Raw genomic sequence first — 14806 nt, 5'->3', positions numbered from 1 at the left:
ACGCGACGCGTGCTGCTTTGTTTATGTAGCTCCGTGGACGAGGGTAGTGTGTGCGTGCGTGTGTGTGTGCGTGCGTTGTCGTCCGGAGGTATGTGTGTGTGTTTGTGTGTGCGCGCGCTCGTTGTCGTCTGGAGGTGAGTGTGTTTTTGTGTGTGTGTGTGTGTGCGCGCAAAGACGAGGGCAATATGTGTGTGTGTGTCTGTGAAAAGAGCAGAGTGAGACAAGCTAGAAGATCTCCTCAACTGTTTTTGGAGTTTTTGCTCAATAAAATAGTCAGTCGTCAGTATTTTCAAGTCTATCGTCTGTATTTACATTGACCCACTGGCAGCTAAAATCCACGCCTACACTATCGAGCGTGTATGAACTGTGATTACTTTTATACTGCTGATTAGCTGTTGGGCTTTTCACTCTCTGACTGAAGGCAGTCGACCAATCGCAGCAGACTGTCATTGGTCCAATCAGCGCAGATTAGCTTCGCGCTAAGGAGGGGTTTGGGAAAAAATTAATCACTGGACGATTCATACGGGAGTCGCTGGAATAATTAGGTAAAAATAAATGCAGATTATAAGACCATGAAAGTGTTTTTTGACCTTGCATGCATATTAGACTGTTGTTGGAGACCCTTACAACCAAGATATGACCCTATTTCATGTGTAATATGGGCTCTTTAAAATCCTTTACAAATTTTTGCAAAACACACACAGCAGGAAACGTAAGTATCGAACACGTCACCGTTTTTCTCAAAATAACTTATTTCTAAAGGAGCAGTTGACTTAAAATGTTCACCATATGTTGATAGCAAGCAAATAAATCCATAGATGCAAAGAAAACTAAACTAAATACTTTACAAATGAAGTTATGTGTAATAAAATTATTCTTTTCATGTTCACAATCACAGAGATTTTAAGTAAGAATTTCAGAACTTGTCTAAGTTTATTACGCCTGAGAGATTACTGCAAATTCACTACATTTCTTTCAAGTTTCATAAACTAATTTCGAGAGGAGCACGTGATATGATTGTGCACCGCTGGCCACTCATCCGTTATCAGTAATAATCCAATCAGAGTGATCCTAGCTTAATATAAATGGATCTCTTTCTCCTTATTGCTCTGTCTTCGTTTCGGAAGAATCCCCCCTTCCACCCCATCTCCTCCTTTTTCTCCCCTTTCTAAAGTGGGAGCTATCGAGACCTACCTGATCTCGGATCCCCTCATATGCTTATTGTCCGGGAGGGAGCCCTGGGCTCAAATATCTCCGAGCTCAGGGTTCTCTCCCGGGACAGCATGCCAAACCTACTATAAATGCCAAGCATATCTAAGTGGGAACTCTTGAATGATATACTGTATTCAAACAGCAATACCTTTAGTTAAATTGACATGCTTGCATAAAGTGTAATGCAAATATTAATACCATAGGCTGTTAAATAAACAAATGGTAAAACGTGATGACGTCAGTAATATGCAAATTAATGTATGATGTAACCTAGCGACTTTTAGGGCAGAGCTTAGCACCTTTTCGTTGAAATTAGTTGGCAATAGTGACGGCAGCATTGCTACAACCTTCTCACATCTTTAAATTTCTACGTCGTAACAATGTAGCGAGCACGTAAGAGGCGACGTTACTATTTGAAAAAATGCAACGTTTGTACAGACATCGCTACAACGTAAATGTGTTTGTGGGAATATAATAGATAATTTATGTTTATAGCCAGAAGCGTCTCTTCCAGAATAAGCAATAGAGTCATGATTGAACAGGAAAACTAGCTTGTGATAAGTAGCGTTTCTTCAGTAGCAACATGAAAACAAGTCTGTAAAAACCTTCCAAATATTTACCGAATGTCTGACCCTATGAACTTTCAGCCCTGGAGCGGCTCTGTGTTTTCTGACCTTTGTCTTTTTCTGTCGGTGTAATTGTGCTCGTCAAACGTTTACGCTGACAGTCGGAGATTTACACACTCTTACCTTTTCTACCGAGAGCCCAGGGTCTGGATGGAGAGTCCGACATGCCCAGGCAAGTGTCTACCGGCATGGACACGGGACGAGGCTTTCCTAAAGCACCGGCACAAAAAGAAAGAGTCAGTCTAATTGAGTCCTCGCATGATCCCTGCTGGCTGACATTCATTTGAAGAGTTTGAATGAAAAGGAAGCTTTTGTTGGCATTGTGCATGAATGCCACAATTAAATGAGTCCTGACAGCCTATTTCTTTCACTGAACCACGTGTAATGATAGTCATTTCATTTCTGGAAGCAACTGACTTCATTTAGAGATTGAATGAAAGTTGAGTGAGTGAGTCGCGTTGATTCACTGGAGGATTAGTCAGACTCAGAACTGTTTATTAATTAAACTGTCTCCTGATTCATGAACTTAGTTGAACTGATATAATTTGAACTTATATATTTTGAGTTGGACTAAACTTGCCATCTTGTATTTTTTGCTTTGCATGCAGCAACTAGCAGTTTATTTAAAACACGTCTTGTCTGTATTGTATATGTTTGTTTACATCTGTATTGTGGTTTGCTTCAAGTTTATGATAATATAAGTAATGACTGATTTTGAGGGTCATTTTGATCCAATTAAAAGACCGTAGGATTCGGCAGACTGATTCAATGTGGTAACTTGTGATTTTTTGAGTCTTTAAAAAAAAAACCTTCAGTGAGGAATTAATCAGGTAGATTGAAATCTTCAACTTGCGATTTTGTGCCTTTTTTTAACCATTAAAAATATAATCAGTTAAAGACTCATGTTTTTTTTAACTCACTATAGTGACTATAGTTATAGTGACTAGTGTTTTTGAGCCATTAAAAAATATACTCACTAAACTGATTCAAACTGGTATCTCATGATTTTGTGAGTCTTTTTGAACTATTTTACAAGGCCCAGAAGTCACTCAATCAACCCGTCAGACCATTTCAGATGATTTTGTGAGCAAAAATCAGTATGTACAATGAAGACTCAACCAGTCATTCAGCACAGGATTTGTTAAATTGATTCAAATTGGAAACTTGTGAGTCTTTTTGAATCATTTAAAAAATATACTCAATAAAAGATTCATCAGACTGATTCGAATCAGTAACTTATGATTTTGTGAATCTTTTTAATTTATATTAAGACCTAGAAAATCATTTAATGAGGAACTAGTCAGACTAATTCAGATCAGTAAAGTATGAATTTGTGAGTGTGTTCCATTAAATTAAAAAGACTCACAAAATCATGAGTCTTTAGTAAAAAAAAAAGACTCAGAAGTTTACTCATTGTGCAGTTCTTCAGAAGCTTTCAAACCAGTAACTTAGAATTTTTCAATTTAGAATTTTCAAATCAGTAACTTGTGATTTTGTGAATCTTTTTGAACCATTACAATTTGTACTCAATAAAAGATTCATCAGACTGATTCAAATCAGAAACTCGTGATTTTGTGAATCTTTTTGAACCATTACAATATGTACTCAATAAAAGATTCATCAGACTGATTCAAATCAGTAACTCGTGATTTTGTGAATCTTTTTGAACCATTACAATTTGTAGTCAATAAAAGATTCATCAGACTGATTCAAATCAGAAATTCGTGATTTTGTGAATCTTTTTGAACCATTACAATATGTACTCAATAAAAGATTCATCAGACTGATTCAAATCAGTAACTCGTGATTTTGTGAATCTTTTTGAACCATTACAATTTGTAGTCAATAAAAGATTCATCAATCTGATTCAAATCAGAAACTTGTGATTTTGTGAATCTTTTTGAACCATTACAATTTGTAGTCAATAAAAGATTCATCAGACTGATTCAAATCAGTAACTCGTGATTTTGTGAATCTTTTTGAACCATTACAATTTGTAGTCAATAAAAGATTCATCAGACTGATTCAAATCAGTAACTCGTGATTTTGTGAATCTTTTTGAACCATTACAATTTGTACTCAATAAAAGATTCATCAGACTGATTCAAATCAGAAACTTGTGATTTTGTGAATCTTTTTGAACCATTACAATTTGTAGTCAATAAAAGATTCATCAGACTGATTCAAATCAGAAACTTGTGATTTTGTGAATCTTTTTGAACCATTACAATTTGTAGTCAATAAAAGATTCATCAGACTGATTCAAATCAGAAACTTGTGATTTTGTGAATCTTTTTGAACCATTACAATTTGTAGTCAATAAAAGATTCGTCAGACTGATTCAAATCAGTAACTCGTGATTTTGTGAATCTTTTTGAATCGTAGAAAAAGACTCAGCAATTCAGCCAGTGTGCAGTTCTTCAGACTGATTCATACCAGTAACTTAGATTATTGTGAGTCTTTTTGAACCATTGAAAAATACACTTACTATGGGATTCAATAGACTGATTCAAACCAGTAATACATGATTTTGTGATTCTTTTTTAATTATTTCAAAAGGCCCAGAAAATCACTCAATGAGGGACCTGTCAAAACCGTACAGCATGGATTGTGAGTCCGTTAAAAAACAACAACACACACATTCAATGAGGAATTCAGCTGGCTAACTGAAATCTTCAGCTTATGAAGCTTATTGCAATATGTAGTCAATAAAATACTCATCAGACTGATTCAAATCAGTAACTGGTAATTTTGTGAATCTTTTTGAACCATTACAATATGTACTCAATAAAAGATTCATCACACTGATTCAAATCACTAACTCATTATTTTGTGAGTTTTTTTTAATCATTTAAAAATATACTCAATAAAAGATTCATCAGACTGATTCAAATCAGTAACTCGTGATTTTATGAATCTTTTTGAAAAATTGAAAAAGACTCAGTGATTCAGTCAGCCTGCAGTTCTTCCGACTGATTCAAACCAGTAACTTAGGATTTGTGAGTCGTTTTGAACCATTAAACATATACTGTTACTTAATAAAAGATTCATCACACTGATTCAAATCGGTAACATGATTTTGTGAGTCTTTTCAAACAATTTTAAAAAGCCCAGAAAATCACTCAATGAGAAACCTGTCAGACCAGCTCAGACCAGTAAAGCATGAATTGTGAGACATTCTAGTCTTTTTAGGCTACTTGGGTGAATTGCAAAAACAGAAAGTGTTAAGCAGGTACTAACCTCTTGATGGGGTTCGCTGTCTCATTCGTGCTTGTGGGACGGCGGCTTCAGCTGGCTGTACTGTAGGTTTATTGTTGTAGTCGCTGATATTTGAGCGCCGTCTATTAGCTAAATCTAGAGATGAGTTTGGAGATTCTGAACCTTTCGGTCTCATCTTCACTCCTGCATATTCACTCTTCTCTGCATCTCTGTAGAGAAATACAGAAGCATTAAAACTTTATGAGACAAAGAAAGCCTTAAAGGTGTACGGGGAAAAAATGATTATATGGTGGTGCATGAAGTATATTAAGTCTAAAATAATAAAATAAAATAAAATAAATGGTGGAGCATGAAATAAAAATGAAATGAAATAAAATAAAATAAAGTAAAGTAAAATAAAAAAAATTGTGGAGCATAAAGTATAAAAAATAAATAAATAAAATCAATAATGGAGCATGAGATATAAAAATAAAAATAAATTAATTAATTAAAAATAAAATTGTGGAGCATGAAGTATAAAAATCAAATAAAACAGAAATAAGTAAAAATAAAATAATTGGTGCAACATGAAATATAAAATAAGATAAAAATAAATAAATAATAAATAAAATAAAACAAAAATAAAACAGTGGTGCACGAAGTATACAAATCAAATAAATAATAAACAAAATAAAATAAACGGTGGAGCATGAAATATAAAATAAAAATAGCATAACATATAACAAAATAATAAAATAAATAAAATAAATATAAAAATAAATAAAAAGAATAAAAAAATGGTGGAACATGAAATTAAAATTTTTATTTAATTACATTAAATTGTGGAGCCTGAAAGATAAAATAAATTAAAAAAATTAAATTAAATAAAACTGTGGAGCATGTAGTATAAAATAAAATAAAATAAAATAAATGGTGGAACATAAAAAATAATAAAATAGCACAAAGTATAAAATAATAAAATAAATAAAATAAATCTAAAAATATTAAAATAGATATTAAAAAATTAAATGGTGGAGCATGAAATAAAAAAATTCAATTGACTTGTTGAGCATAAAGTATATATATATATTTTAAATAAATGGTGGATCATAAAAAAAATAATAATAAAATAAAACTGTGGAGCATGAAGTATATATTAAATTAAAAATAAATATTAAAAAATAAATAAATGGTGGAGCATGAAATGTAAAATAAAATAGCATGAGGGATAAAATAACAAAATAAAAAATAAAAAAATAAGATGTTGGACCATAATTTGAAAAAATAAATAAATAAATAAAATAAAATAAGATGCAAAAGCATGATTTAAAAATAATAAAATAAAAATTATAATTTTGAAGAATATAATATAAAAAATGTTATTATTAAAATTGTGGAGCATGTAAAATAAAATAATAAATGTAGCAATGAAGCTTTCTAAAAAAAATCTGAATTCTTGTACTCCATTAACACCTATCGTGTTTATGCTTAAAATAACGCACAAATCGCAAATGTTTGCAAATTAATTCAATATAATGGTGATACATTATCAGAGAAACAGATTACTGACCGTGGGCTATAGGGCACTGAAGGAGGAGGAGGAATATACAGATCTAAAATGGCAGGTTTCTCCGGCCGCCTGATAGACATTTGCACAGGATGTCTGGATGACTGGGTGGCAGGCACATACGATGGGCTCTGAAACAAACACAGTTATTAATCCCTCGTTTCACCCCATTTAACCCATATTTACACATGATAGCTGCGAGGAAACCCTTGCTAAATTACACCTTGCACAATCTATTCAATGAGATTAGTTGGATCGCAGAGCTTATCATTTGAATCCACAGACCTTTGATCTCCACATTAAATTAGTACAATGAGACGCTTTGTTGGGTTCTTTTTCTCAATCTCAAGCTCCTGCTTTGTTTTTGTAAGACGTGCAAGGTTTTGTTGGAAGTAGACTTTCTTTAGGCCTTTAATCATATATTTTGCTAGGGCAGGAATGGATTTAGATCCAGATTATTCCCAGAGTACTGTTCTCCTTTTGTAAAAAAAATGTGTTTTTACACTGTAAGTTCCTCTTTGGATTATGTCAATTGCATAAACAGTTATTCAGAAGAACATTTATTTGCAAACACGGCTCTCATTCATTGAGGGTGCATTATGCAAACTGGAATTATCAATTGCATATTCATGGGAACGTCCCAAAAAATACATAGAAGTCACAATTAAAGATTTTTATTTTACACCAAAACTCAATAGCATATTAAGCAAAGATTGTTTGCCATGAAGTCATTTCCTTCTGTAAATTAAATCAAATTTTTTATTAGTAATATTTAGGGATGTAACGGTATCAGAATTTCACGGTACGATCATACCTCGGTATGAATGGCACGGTGCGGTATTCATTGAATAATTTACAGGACAAACAAAACTAATGAAAAGACTCGAAAAAAGTGCCAAAAGTGTTTATTTACCTTAGCACTGAACATATCAATGACATACAAATTAGCCATCTATCTGTAAGTTTCGAAACAGGAACTTCAATTTTTCAATTTTAATAACAAAAAACTATTAAACCATATTAAAAAATAAAGTTTCAATTTAGTATTGTTGAAAACTCATCACATTTAATCACTCACTCACTTAGATAGAGATGGGTTATTTAAGGAAAATGATCATGTAACTATAATCTGGTAAAAGCTGGGATCTCTGGGCATGTCCCCTGCAACAGAAAAAAACCCTCTCATTTGGGACTGAGGTTTCTGGGACAGAGAGATATGATTTAGCCAAGGTTGACAGCAGTGGGTAACGCTGTGCATTGTCTTTCCACCACTTGAGAGGACAAGCCATGAGTGAGATAGAGATCTCTTTGCGGTACAAGTCAATGTCTGCATCAATCTAAAGCCTGATTTATACTTCTGCATTAAGTGACCGGCGTAACCCACGGCGCATGCAACGCGCGTGGCTGTGCATTTATACTTCTGCGCGCTGTCTCTGTCGGTCTGCATTAACACTTCCGAAACGCTAGTTGGCAGTGAGGTGTAAATGTTCCTCTGTGTCAAGTTTCTTCGCTGCTGTTTTGCTTTTCCTGAACACTTCCGGGATGTACAAGTGGCTCAAACTCGCTCATTTTGAGGCAGGAACCGGCGGACGTGCAACAACTTTAACTATGAGGTAAACACAAAACAAAACTTTCCATCTGGAGCTCCTTCACGGAACTCCACACTTGTAAACAATCGCTCGCGCCATTCGCGCGGCTCTCGGTCTCGCCCAGACTCGTCAGCGCTACCAAGCCGACCAATCACAGAGCTTACGCTACGCGTCGTTGCGACGTGTAGTTACATTTTTTGAGAGGTGCACGTCAGTGACGGCGATGGCCAAGGCGAAGGGCTATGGATCAGCATACGTTTAACGCAGAAGTATAAATCAGCCTTTAGGAGAACAATCTCTCTGGACAGTTGACCCACCGAAGTCACATGGAATGTTTTGATAATGTTTTTGGCTCCTTTTTTGAAAAGTCTCAGGACCATAGCTGTCTATGGAGGATGAGAGAGCTCCAGGATTTCATCTAAAATATCGTCATTTGTGTTCCAAAAATGAACAAAGGTCTCAGGGGTTTGGAAAAAACATGACGGCGAGTAATTAATAACAGAATTTTCATTTTTTAAGTAAACTAACCCTTTAGAGTCAGGTAAAAATTAATTTACTACTACTTAAACTACTACTTAAAACAATCGGTTAATTCTGTATGGGTAACTTTTACAATCATAAATAAGTTTTCGCACAGTGAAAAGTGTGTTTCTTGAGCGGCGGTTTACAGTCTGACCTTTAAAAGAATGAAAGAAAGGCGTTTTAGGAGAGTCTAATATTAGCTCCAGCGTTTCTACAATCAATGGCAGTGTGACATTTGGACCGGGAGTTTAATCAGGTAAAAAACACACATCCTGACGTGAAGCCCTGCAGTCCTCACTGCTGTTAATCAACAAGAATGTGTGACACCGACATGCGCTTTCAGAGGCAAGTCAACGTGCGTGTGTGGAGGGGAAGAACTGTTTCATTGTTTTACTTCTGCAACACCCATACAAACCCATCTACATTGCGTTCAAACAATGAGAGTTCATGGAGTTTGTGAAACACAGAAACACTAATGTAGTAAAATAGAAGCGCAATCGATATTTGTCCACTATTATATATATATAACAATCTATAAATAGCAAACAGGGCTTCTGCAGGATTCACCAAGTCAAAATTAAGACTTTTTAAGACCATTATGACTGAAATTTCAGACTTATACAGGACTAAACCTGAAGAATATTTACCTAGTTGTGTACATACGCTTTATATATAAATATAAATATTAAGGGGTTGACATTAACACCCACCAACCTGCCAAATGCAGGTAGATTTCAGCTGTGTCGGGTTAGACAGCCGTTCCACTAGCCACCTTGGCTGGTTGAAGATAATTTTAAAATTGTAGTTTTATTAAAAGCATGGTTCAACAGCCCAATATTCGTGCAAATGTGATCTTAGAATCGAAAAGCAGCAAGACTGACATAAATAACTGTGTCTGCGCAAGCAAAAGAAAGCAAGTGAATACCATATGAGAGGATGAACACTCGCACGCTTGGGTGATGTGATGTGCGTGACTGTTAAAAAGCGCGTACGCTCCTGTTTACTTGCACAAGGCAATCGTGCCTAGAGGAAATGCAACTGGTGCGATCGGTTCTTTTTGAAATAGACTGGACAAACAGTGCACCCAAAGTCTTTATAATTCTGTTATTTTATAATATTTTTTTATTAATTTGAATATATATATATATATATATATATATATATATATATATATATATATATATATATATATATATATATATATATATATATATAAAATAGTAATTTATTTATTTATTTGTTTGTTTATAATTCTGTTATTCATTTATCTATTTATTTATTATTTTTTACTTTGATTTTATTATTTATTTATTTGCTTGTTTTTATTTATATTTTTGTTAATCTTTTTAATTCATTAATTTATTATTTATTTGTTTGTTTGTTTATAGTTCTGTTATTTATTTGTTTATAATACTGTTATTTTTTTGTTTGTTTGTGTATAATTCTGTTATTTATTTATTTTTTACTTTTATTTTATTATTTATTTATTTGCTTATTTTTATTTATCTATTTGTTTATCTTTTTAATTAATTTATTTATCACTTATTTGTTTTTTTGTTTGTTTATATTTCTGTTATTTATTTGTTTATAATACTGTTATTTATTTGTTTGTTTGTTTATAATTCAGTTTTTTTTTACTTTTATTTTATTATTTACTCATTTTTATTTATCTATTTGTTTATATTTTTAATTCTTTTTTATTTCTTTGTTTATTTATTTATTTATAATTCTGTTTTTTTTTTTTTTTTACTTTTTATTACTCATTATAGCAGTGTTTCCCAACCATGTTCCTTTAGGCACACCAACAGTACATACTTTTGATGTCTCCTTTATCTGATCCATTAACTTCAGGAGTCTTTTCTAATGTTCTGATAAGTTGATTCAGATTTCTTTCATTAGAGAAAAGGTTGAAATTGTGTACTGTTGGTGTGGCTTTAGAAACAGGGTTGGGAAACACTGAATTATAGTAAAGTAAAAGGTCACTTTTAGTCAATTTGATATGTCATTGCTGAATAAAATTAATTTTTATTTTCATGAAAGTTTTGATGGTTGTGTGCATTAATCTGCCAAAAACAATACTTTAAAATAACTATTTTAAGTTTCAATATATTTTAAAATGTATTTTTATATTTTTATTTTCCCTGATGGCTTGTAATGCTTCATTTTCAGCATCAGATTTCGACAATTAATGGAAAAAGTATTGCATTTTTATTATTTCTTTTTATAATAATGTATTTTGCTCAAATAAATGCATCTTTGCTGAATAAAATTAAAAAAATCTAATATTTATCAGTTAAAAACAAAACAAATAGACGTATACTGCATGTCATTTCATTTTAAGGTGAAGTGTGTACTTTATACATGACTAAAACATATAGTTATGATGATGGAAAATACTTTTTTCCAGCCATTCAAATCACTAAAAGTGGGCAATAGCAAGTCTAAAACTGTGCAGAAAGGCAGACTTTTCTACAAACCTGATGTCAATAGCATATTAAGTACAACCCTAAATCTAAACAGACGTAAAGAACAGTACCTGGATGACAGGGGGTCTCCAGCGCATGTTCTTCAGTGGTGCAGGAGTGAAGCTGCAGGTTCCCGACGGTCTTTTCTTCACCATCAGGGTCACATTTTGAGGGTCTTCCCTGAGCTTCTCCACCAGATTCTTCAACTGCCAGCCCACCTGAGACAACAGCAGCACAGCGGTTTATATTTCTCACCAAAATGCGCAGATCATATTTCACCCTAAACTTATTATCAGAAATAAAGAGGTTTAAAGAAAGTTTGAATGAAAATTAAGTCTATTTCTAGTCCCTTTAAAAATAAATAAATACATTTATATTAAGGCATTATATTTCTCATTAATACAATATCATTTCACAACCTTAATAATAATTGTGATAAAGATTGATATATCAAATAGTTTTTGTATTTTGTGGTTGACTGTTTATTCATGGTTATGAATTGCATTATGAGACCTTGAGGTTTGCTTTGTCGACTTCTGATGCTGAAAATACAACTGTGCAGAAGTGACTTTTAGTTACATTGCAGTAGTTTGAAATAAAATAATGTATAAGAGATAATATATAAAGTCTTTAAGTTTGTAAAATAACAGTAAAAGAAGAACTTGCGTTTATTAAAAAAAAAAAAAAAAAAACGCCCTTAATTTACAACACTAACCCAGATAAATATCAGTTCAAACTATTAAAAATATTATTAAAAGTCACCTTTTCAAGCTTTTCAACATCGAAAGTTGTTGGAGGAGAGATCATTGTGCTATAATGCAGTTTAAAAGCAGAAATAACTGAATAAACCCCCATTAACTTACTAAATACTGGAAGAAAATGCTAATTAATGGATATTATTTACAAACATTATTCTCATTCTGTCACAACTTGTGTACATTATGTTTGTGCGTGTGTTTGTGTGTATGTGCACGCATCAATTCTGATAGAATGAATGCTAAAGCTCAATCTCTCATTAGACAGTATCTTATTCAAAAAAAAGGCTATTTCTGTAATTGCAATGTATTTATTTTTCAATTTATCAATGTATATATAAATATATATATATATGCGTGTCGGTGTGATGTATGTAAAATTTGGCCCGCGACAACGTTGTTTTTTTTTGCATCTGGCCCTCGGCCCAAAAAGTTTGGACACCCCTGTGCTAAGCGGTTAGCATTTTGGCAGATCACCTACTGCACCTTTAATTACAAAGTAGAAACCTAAAAGTATCAAATTAAAATTATATTTATTAAAAATACACTTAAGCATATTAAGAAACACCAAAAAGTACACAAAATATACTTTGTTTTGTTAATATATTTGTACAAAGTTAAACGTTTAATATGTGAAGTATTATTAGCGCACAATCAGTTCAGATCAGCAGAACATGTTCATAAAGTGTTCTCCACAATGGTGAACTAATGAAAATAAACCCAGTCATAAATGGAGGAAAGTTGACCCTATCGCTGAGCAAACGCTGTCTGAATGGCTTTAATGGCGTACAAACACCAACCCACTGCTTTCACTGTAAATATGAGCTGAATAAAAACAACAGCGCTGATCCACAACAATGATATAGGTGTTCATAACACAGTGCTTTTATGTAGGGCCTTTCAGCACTCGAATATCTCATGGATCAGGTTTGCTAGGTTCCACACAAAAGCGCCTCCATTTAGTCTTTCAGAGCATAATAATATCCCACAATCCTCCTCGCTATCATGTGACGGATGGACGGACTCACCACTGTTTGCTTGTTGACTTGGATCACCTCATCGCCTGCGTGGATCCTCTGAGTTCTGTCTGCTGGAGACTGGAGATTGAAAGACAGACACATGAATCGAGGGAATAGGGGAGAAGTGTACGATGGGGCAATTGCAGCCCACTCAATTCCTCCAATCAGAAACAAGCTAGAGAGATGACATGTAATCTGCACTAGGATTCTGTGTCTGCCTGTGCAAAAGGCAATACTGGGTCATTAGCAGCACGTGGAAATACATGCTTCAGCCTACACTTCAATGAAACATTAAGACCCACTGCTCCGTGTACATTTCATTGTACGTTTCAGAAGACAAGTCCACTAGGGGGCACTATCTACATTTTTTTTTCCCGCAAATTACAAATACGTTATTTTGGTTTGTTTTTAAATGTCATTATTATGTTTTTTAAAGAAACAAAATTAATTTGTGTCATACTGCCCCCTAGTGTTCATTTACCTATAAACTGCACTCAAACTTAAGTTTAATAATGTTTTTTTGCAGCTTGAGATGCAAAAAGCAGTACTTGTGATGCAAAGAGATAAAAGCAATGTAAAATAAAGGTAACGCGATGTGGTCTCAGTGCACTTTTCTAATGCGTTTGATTTCGAAAACAATATTGGTTGGGTTTCGTTTAGTGTTTTAAACTATGACAAGCTCCGCCTTCTCGTGGACATGTACAAGAAGGATAGGTATCAGAAAAGTACAACAAAACATACCCAAAATAAAGTCTTTTAAATTCGCAAATAAAATTTAAAAAAAGGCAGCGCCCTCTAGTGGCCTTGTCATCTAAACTGTGCAATTAAATGTACCCGGAACAACGGGTTTTTACATTTCACAGAAATGTAGGCTGAAGTACATATTTTTGCAATGAGCTTGGGTTGGAAGGAGCAGGATTATTTCAGCTCAGCAGAATATATATATTTTTTAAATATATACTGCGATTTTTTTTCCCAGTGATGGGTTGCGGCTGGAATGGGCATCCGTTGCATAAAAACGTGCTGGATAAGTTTGCGGTTCATTCCACTGTGGATTAATAAAGGGACTAAGCCGAAAAGAAAATGAATGAATGAATACTGTGATTTTTAGAAAACGCATGTACACAGAGCCGTCTTCTCGATGTGTATAGTATGCACACTGCCTAGCTGCCTTTGAGCATTCAGTGGTGGCCCTAGAAGGGAGAAAGTTAGGACGATTCTAATGCTGTGTTCACACTAGATGCGGAAGGGGCGTGCTTATGACATAGCGCCTGTTATTGGTGTCTCAGGGGGAAATCCTCCAGCCGATACCGGACAACAGTTCATCAAACTGGGCTCGGCTCAGTATGAAGCCTTGCTGAAAGCTTCCATCATAAGTTTCTGGAGGAGTTGATGAACTCACAGAGCTGGGTGCACCTCTGAAAGAATCTAGTGGACTCAGACACTGCTCCAAACGAATCGAGGCAGTTTTTCAGCCTTTTTAAAGCACATGTACACAACTATTCTCTCAATAAAACTTGTGTTAGCCAATTAGCAACGAAGCTAGAGTCACCGGGCAGACAGGAGCCCTGCCCATCACGCGAGCTCACATCTATTGCTCGGTGAATTTGACGTGCGAATGACGCAAGAAAACTCAGTATGTTCAAGGGTCTATTTACGTGCCAATATTGGGATATATCCGTGCGTTCCGTATCTGGTGTGAACACAGCATCGGGGGCCCAACACACCCTAAACCACCAATCTTTTTGTATCAAAAGATGACTAGAGTATCCAAAAAAAATCCACAAAATGGTTGTAGCTGTCCCAGCCTTGTAAACTGTTTCTTGTGTTTTATGGATCTCGGCAATCCATTG

General features: G+C 34.1%; 1 protein-coding gene across 1 annotated transcript in view; it reads right to left on the bottom strand.

Annotated features, from left to right (window-relative positions):
- cnksr3 (cnksr family member 3) overlaps nt 1-14806 on the bottom strand; it is a 70467-nt gene that overhangs the window by 1407 nt on the left and 54254 nt on the right. Inside the window, 5 exon segments of the mRNA NM_001113647.1 lie at nt 1962-2048; nt 5079-5266; nt 6607-6734; nt 11251-11397; nt 12963-13031. Of these exon segments, the coding sequence (NP_001107119.1) occupies nt 1962-2048; nt 5079-5266; nt 6607-6734; nt 11251-11397; nt 12963-13031 (619 nt within the window).

This window comes from Danio rerio, chromosome 20, assembly GCF_049306965.1.
Source record: "Danio rerio strain Tuebingen ecotype United States chromosome 20, GRCz12tu, whole genome shotgun sequence".
NCBI lineage: Eukaryota > Metazoa > Chordata > Actinopteri > Cypriniformes > Danionidae > Danio > Danio rerio.
Note: the sequence above shows the minus strand (reverse complement) of the source record. Positions and strands in the feature narration are given on the sequence as shown.